Genomic DNA, 7,540 nt, shown 5'->3' with positions numbered 1-7,540 from the left:
GGCTCAAGTGGTAGAGCGCTAGCCTTGAGCTGAAGAGCTGAGGGACAGCGCCCAGGCCCAGAGTTCAGGCCCCACGACTGGACCAAAAAAAGAAATGTACTCTTTACCTTGCCCATGTAATTGTAACCCCTCTGTAAGGTATGTTCACAAAAAAAAAAAAAAACCCTCAGAGAATGCCCGGGCCCTGAGCTCAAGCCCCAGGAGCAGCACAAAACCAAACCAAAACAGTAAGAGAACCCTACAGAAGAACCCAGTGTTGGGGCTGGGAAGGCGGCTCAGTGTAAGAGTGCTTGCCTTGCATGCCTGAAGCCCTGGGTTCCATTCCTCAGCACCACATAAGCAAAAAGAAAAAAGCCGGAAGTGGTGCTGTGTGTGGCTCAAGTGGTAGAGCACTAGCCTTGAGCTGAAGAGCTGAGAGATAGCGCCCAGGCCCAGAGTTCAGGCCCCACGACCAGAACCCCCCCCCAAAAAATAAGAACCCAGTGTTCCTGATTAAGAGCAGTCACTACTTTAGTCTCCACTGTCTGCTCCCTAATCCCTCTAAACACAGTTGGCAAAAAGGCTTTAATTACACAAAAGCAATTCTTATGAAGCCATACAAGGTTGGGTGTTGGTGGCTCACACCTGTAATCCTAACCATTCAAGAGGCTGAGATCTGAGTTTCTCCAATTGCCCAGCATAAAGCTTCAAGTGGAGCTGTGGCTCAAGTGATATAATACAACCTTTGCACACAAAAGCTCAGGGATATCACCCAGGTCCTGAGTTCAAGCCCCAGTATGAACATACACACACACACACACACACACACACACGAAAAAGAAAAAAAATATATATGGCTGGGCACTGGTGGCTCACACTTGTAATCCTAGCTACTCAGAAGGCTGAGATCTGAGGATCGCAGTTCAAAGCTAGCCCCGGCAGGAAAGTCTGAGACTCTTAGCTCCAATAAACCACCAGAAAACCAGAAGTGGCGCTGTGGCTCAAGTGGTAGAGTGCTTGCCTTGAGTTGAAGAGTTGAAGGACAGTGCCCAGGCCCAGAGTTCAAGCTCCACAAGAGACAAAATAAATAAATAATTAATTAATTAAAATACACACACAGTCAGGATTCTGGTTACTTATAAGGCTGGGATCTGAGGATCTCAGTTCAAAGCCAGTCCAGCCCAGAAAGTCTATGATAGTCTCTTATTCTCAATTAACCAGCAATAAAACAGAAGTAGAGGTGTGGCTCAAATAGTAGGTACCAGCCTTGAGCAGAAAAGCCAAGCAAGGGCTGGGAAGGTGGCTCAGTGGTAGAGTGCTTGCCTTGCATGCATGAGGCCTTGGGTTCGATTCCTCAGCACCATATAAGCAGAATAAAGCTGGAAATGGTGCTATGACTCAAGTGGTAGAGCACTTGCCTTGAGCTGAAGAGCTGAAGGACAGTGCCCAGGCCCAGGGTTTAGGCCCCACGACCAAAAAAAACCAAAAAAACAGAAAAGCCAAGCAAGAGTATGAAGTCCTGAATTCAAGCCTCAATACTGGCATAAATTGGACACCTGAAACTAAATTCTGTGCATTTTGCCATAATTAAAAAATAGTTACAAAGAAAAAAGTACTGGTTTGAAAAGTATCAGACTACTTTTAGTAAGAAAATAGGTTACTTCTCTTTCTATAATCAGATGGTTAAGAAGCGAGTACTGGATCCCTAAATCTCCAGAGGCAAATATGGCAGTAACCCCCACTCTCCACCCCCTACATCCTCACGTTTATAGAGAATCAAGGGAGAACTATTCAAGATTTAAAAAAAAAAAAAAAAAGCAGCAGCCAGGTGTTGGTGGTTCATGTCCATAATCCTAGTAACTCAGGAGGCTTAGTTAGAACTAAGGACCCTGGTTTGAAGCCAGCCCAGACATGAACCTCTTATTTCCAAATAACCAGCAAAACCAAACACTGGAGGTGTGGCTCAAGTGGTAGAATGACAACTTTGAGCAAAAAAGCCAAGGCAGAGTGTGAGGCCCACAGAACCAGAACCAAAACAACAAATATGTGTGTGTTTGTGTGTATTCTGGGCTTTTCAGAAGAACCAGTTTTTTGTTTTTTTTTTAGTATTAGCCATTTAATGGAATGTGTTGATCGTATATTTATAAGACAGAAGGTAATTTTTTTTCATCTTTCTCATTCTCTCATTTAGACTCTCATGATATCCCAGTGTACCCTCACTGTGTCAGCAAGGTCACTACGGTATTATATGCAGCCTTATTCCTGCATTGGACTTCAGGGGAGAAAAAACTGGAGCATCAGAGCTCCCGGTGTGGCAGGCTGAGCAGGTGCAGTGCTGTCTACAGAAGCAGAGGTGTCCTCTCTCCAGCTGGCTGTTGCTTCTGAAAGAACTCTTTGATTTGGGTTAATTGGCCCCAGAATCTGTTTCTCAGTGGAGGGATGTGGTGGCTGGGGTCCAGGATGTTTGTTACTCTGCGTTCTCTCTCTTGCTTCCACAGCTTGTAAGGGTGGGGAGGGAAAAATGGCTGCCCTCTTTCTCTTCGAATCTGTAATGTAATTCCACTGACAGCCAGCATACCCCATATTGCCAGGACAACAAAATCTAAAAAACAAAACAAAACAAAAAAATCCCACAAGATGAGCACCTTGAATTCTAAACTTAACATGTTTCTAAATCTAAAACATCCTAAATCCTTCATAGAATAAATGTTTTCTTTTCTAATATCATATTTCCTGGGAAATTGAGTCCAAACTAGTGTGCTTACAAACCAAAAGATGAGTAGAGAAGCTACAGACTTATTTATGAATTAGATATTTTTAGCCAGGCACCCGTGGCTCACACCTATAATGCTAGCTGCTCGGCAGGCTGAGGATCAAGGTTTAAAGCCAGTCCAGACAAGACTCAGAAAGTGGAGCTGGAGCTCAAAGTGAGCAAAAGAGCTCAGGAACAGTACCTAGGCCCCGAGTTCAAGCCACATGACTGATGAACAAAAAAAAAAAAAAACAAAAAAAAATCAAAGTCTCTAAGACTCTGATCACCAATTAATCAGCAAGCAGCTATAAGTGAAGCTGTGGCTGAAATGGTAAAGTGCCAGCCTTGAGTGAAAAAGCTAATCAAGAACATCAAGCGCCAGTAACAACACAAGAAAAGGATTAAAATCCCATGATGTACAGATTTGCTTTTAATAATGCCTAATAATCATAGTTGTGTTTGTTCAACTTATCCTTAATTTTTTTTTTTTGTCAGTCATGGGGCTTGAACTCTGGGCTTGGGCACTGTCTCTCAGCTCTTCGGCTAAGGCGAGCGCTCTACCACTTGAGCCACGGCACCACTTCTGGTTTTCTGAGTGGTTTATTAGAGATAAGAGTTTCACGAACTTTCCTGCCCCGGCTGGCTTGAACTTCGACCCTCAGATCTCAGCCTCCTGAGTAACTAGGATTACAGGCATGAGCCACAAGTGTATTCTTTTCGACAATATAACATTTCTGAAATCAACATACTTTATAATCCTTGTGAAGGCTTAATGTAATTTTTTTAACTGCAAAAAGTTAATAGAAGCCAGACAACAGTGGTTCACGACTGTAATCATAGCTACTCAGGATGCTGAGATCTGAGGAATAGTTTCAAAGTCAGCCATAGCAGGAATGTTTCTGAGACTTATTTCTAAGTAACCAGCAAAAAGCTGCAAGTGAAGCTGTTACTCAATGGGTAGAGTGCCAGTCTTTTTTTTTGGTTGGTTGTGGGGCCTGAACTCTGGGCCTGGGTGCTGTCCCTCAGCATTTTAGCTCAAGGCTAGCGCTCGACCACTTGAGCCACAGCACCACTTCCGGCTTTTTTCTGCTTATGTGGTGCTGAGGAATTGAACCCAGGGCCTCATGCATGCAAAGCAAACACTACCACTGAGCCACCTTCCCAGCCCCTAGTGCCAGTCTTAAGAAAAAAAACAAAACTAAGAAACAGAGCCTCAGTCTTGAGTCCAAGACCCAGTACTAGAATTCCACACACACACACACAAAAAAAGAAATTAAGGGAAAATCTAACAGGATCTTGTAATTGAGAAATATATTTAATAACTGAAAGATTACATATTAAATTAAAAATAATCATGAAGAGTTCATTCTCATCCTTGATTCCATCCCTGTGTGTTGGGTATCAATCATCCACACAGGTAGCATTTTTTACCATAAGAGAAATAACTTGGTATAAAGTAAGCAATCCTACCTGGGCATTATAGGCTCACGCCTATAATCCTAGCTCCTCAGGTGGCAGAGATCTGAGGATCAGGCAGGAAAGTCTGTGAGACTCGTATCTCCAATCAACTACTCAGAAAAAAACTGTAGTAGTATTGTGGCTCAAATGGTAGAATGTTAGCCTTCAGCACAAACAGGCTGAGAGACAGCACCCAGGTCCTGAGTTCAAGCCCAAGACTGGCAAAAAAAAAAAAAAAGAAAAAAGAAAAAGGAAGTAATCCTATCAGGCACCTGTGACTCCTATTTGTAATTCTACCTAACTGCCAAACAGATCTGAGGATCATGATTCTAAGCCAGCTGGGGCAGTTAAGTCCATGAGACTTTCATGTCCAATTAACTAGCAAAAACAGTGGAGCTGTGGCTCAAGTGGCCGAGCTCCAGGTGCTGGTGGCTCATACCTATAATCCTAGCTACCTCAGGAGGCTAAGATCTGAGGATCACAGTTTGAAGCAGCCCAGGCAGGAAAGTTCTCATAACTTGACTTCTGGAATTGAAAGCCCTTTATATAATTTAATGAAAATAAATCTTTTTTAAAAGTGAGAGTATAAGATCTAGAGTTCAAGCTCAAGGATGGATACACAGACACACACAAAGGTAATCCCAGCTTAGGAATGTGTGTGTGTGTGTTTTGGCCAGTCCTGGGGGTTTGAACTCAGGGCCTACGCACTGCCCCTGAGCTTCTTTTGCTCAAGGCTAACACTCCAACCCTTGAGCCACAGCACCACTTCTGGCCTTTTCTGTTTATGTGGTACTGAGGAATCAAACCAGGGTTTCTTGCATGGTAGGCAAGCACTCTACCACTAAGCCACATCCCTAGCCCTAGAAATATTTTTAACTGGAAAAAATCTTATCCCATGTCCCTTTTTATTAAATGGATTTCATTTCTATTCTCATATATGTATATAAATTCAATGATATTCCCCTACCCCCTCCCATTCACTGGTTCAAAATAATTTTTTTGTTCAAGTACTAGAACTTGAACTCAAAACCTGGCGCTATCCTTTAGCTTTTTTGCTCAAGGGTGAAGCTCTACCACTTGAGCCATAGCTCTACTTCTAGCTTTTAGCTGGTTAATTGGAGATAAGAGTCTCAGGAACTTTCCTTCCCAGGCTGGCTTCAAATTGTGATCCTCAGACCTCAGCCTCCTAAATAGCTATGTCTGAGACAGCACTAAGCTCATGCCAACTTTTAACATTTAGCTTTGCTCATTTTCATTTGATTAAGGATTCATTTTTATCTATTTCTTAATGTTATACATAGCATATTTTTAGTATACTTCTACAAGAAAAAAACATGAGCTTAAGTATATTAATGAATACTGTGATTCTGATATCATAGCAGTTGGCAAATACATATAGAAACCTATTACATATGTATTGCAGCAGTGATACTAGAAAGGAAAATATCATGTTTATATCAAATTATTTTATTTTTTTGTTGGTAATAAGGCTTGAACTCAGGGCGTAGGCTCTGGCTCTGAGATCTTTTGCTCAAGGGTAGCACCCTACCACTTGAGCTAAAGCACCACTTTCTGTTTTCTGGTGGTTAATTGGAGATAAGAATCTCAGGGACTTGCCTTCCTAGGCTAGCTTCTCACTGTAATCCTCAGATTTCAGCCCCCAGAGTAGCCAGGATTACAGGCATGAGCCACCAGTGCTCAGCTTCTTTTTAAAAAATTTATTATAAAGGAGCTGTATAAAGAAGTTACAATTCCATATGGCAAGTTATGAGTATAAGGCATGTGGCTCAATGCGATCCCTTCTTCATTCTCCCCTATTTTCTGCCTCCCATCCCTACCCTCAAGTTGCATAGTTTAGTTTTTACATAGTATACATTGAATATAAGAGTGCATTTGCCCTGCAATGATGTAAGAATTACCATTTTGTGTATATGACTTTCATAGCTGGGATTCCAGAGCATTGGCACCTGATATTTTTAATTTGTTCTCTGGGAGAATTTCATTTGCATCCATGTTTTCAGCTATCTGTTATAACTTGTTAAATATTTAAAAAGACAGTTTGCTTCTATTGGAATGTTTGTATTCTTGCAACTATATTTCTAGGAACAGCTGCAGTCAAAAATAAAACATTTTTATAAATTTTTTGGGGGGGTCCTGTCGTGGGGCCTGAACTCTGGGCCTGGGCGCTGTCCCTTAGCTCTTCAGCTCAAGGCTAGTGCTCTACCACTTGAGCCACAGCACCACTTCCGGCTTTTTTCTTTTATGTGGTGCTGAGGAATCAAACCCAGGGCCTCAGGCATGCAAGGCAAGCGCTCTACCACTGAGCCATCTTCCCAGCCCAGAATATTGGGAACTTTAAATATTAGGTATTACTTTGAAATAAGAAATGGTCATGACCTCAGAAAATAAGGGAAACATGTCTGTGTAAAAAAATTTCCAAAAGATAAGTTCATCACCATAAATATTAATATTAGGGACATTCAGGAAGATTAGTGTCTGACATGGTGGCTTACACCTGTCATCCTAACTACTCAGGAGGCTGAGCTATGAGGATCACAGTTCAAAGCTAGCAGGGGCAGAAAAGGCCATGAAACTCTTTTCTCCAATTAATGAGCAAAAAGCTGAAAGTGGAGATGTGGCTCAAGTGGAAGAGGACCAGTCTTGATCAAAGAGACCAAACTAGAATGTGAATCCCTGAGTTCAAGCCCCAGTACCCCAATCCCTTCACACACAACAATTTACATCTTATCAGGCTAAAACTGTATATTTGGATAAGCAGTCAGGTAAACCCAGCTTTGGTCTAGCCACTGCTGAGAATTTGCTCCAGTATGAACAAACATTTCTAAAAGTCCTTTCCAAAACTAATCATCTTTGTTTAGAACCCATTTTCTGTCCCACCTTCCACAAAACAAAACACAACTGGTCTAAATACCTAGTTCTTCTTGTTTATTAGCCTGGTACCTAACCTGACACTGGGCCACTTCTGGCTTTTTCTGTTTATGTGGCACTTTTTTTTTGGGGGGGGGGGCGGGAGGAGTTGGCCATGGGGCCTGAACTCTGGGCCTGGATGCTGTCCCTCAGCTCTTCAGCTCAAGGTTAGCGCTCTACCACTTGAGCCCAGTATCACTTCTGGCCTTTTATACTTCTGTGGTACTGAGGAATCGAACCCAGGGCCTCATGCATGCAAGGCAAGCACTCTACCACTGAGCCACCTTCCCAGCCATAAAATACATTTTTAAAAAGTTTTAACACTTAGGGCTGGGAAGGTGGCTTAGTGGTAGAGCGCTTGCCTTGCATGCCTGAGGCCCTGGGTTCGATTCCTCAGCACCACATAAGCAAAAAGAAAAAAGC

The 7,540-nt window shown here is 42.5% G+C and overlaps 1 protein-coding gene across 1 annotated transcript in view; it reads right to left on the bottom strand.

The window, feature by feature from the left end:
* Positions 1-1,978: 1,978 nt before the first annotated feature.
* Tm7sf3 (transmembrane 7 superfamily member 3) overlaps positions 1,979-7,540 on the bottom strand; it is a 61,028-nt gene continuing 55,466 nt past the window's right edge. Inside the window, exon 12 of the mRNA XM_013033479.1 lies at positions 1,979-2,581. Coding sequence (XP_012888933.1) covers positions 2,319-2,581 — 263 coding nt within the window. The 3' untranslated portion in view covers positions 1,979-2,318. The remainder of the gene's footprint in view (positions 2,582-7,540) is intronic.

This window comes from Dipodomys ordii, unplaced genomic scaffold (assembly GCF_000151885.1).
Source record: "Dipodomys ordii isolate 6190 unplaced genomic scaffold, Dord_2.0 Scaffold170, whole genome shotgun sequence".
Classification (NCBI taxonomy): Eukaryota; Metazoa; Chordata; class Mammalia; order Rodentia; family Heteromyidae; genus Dipodomys; species Dipodomys ordii.
This window is presented reverse-complemented; position numbering and strand designations above follow the sequence as displayed.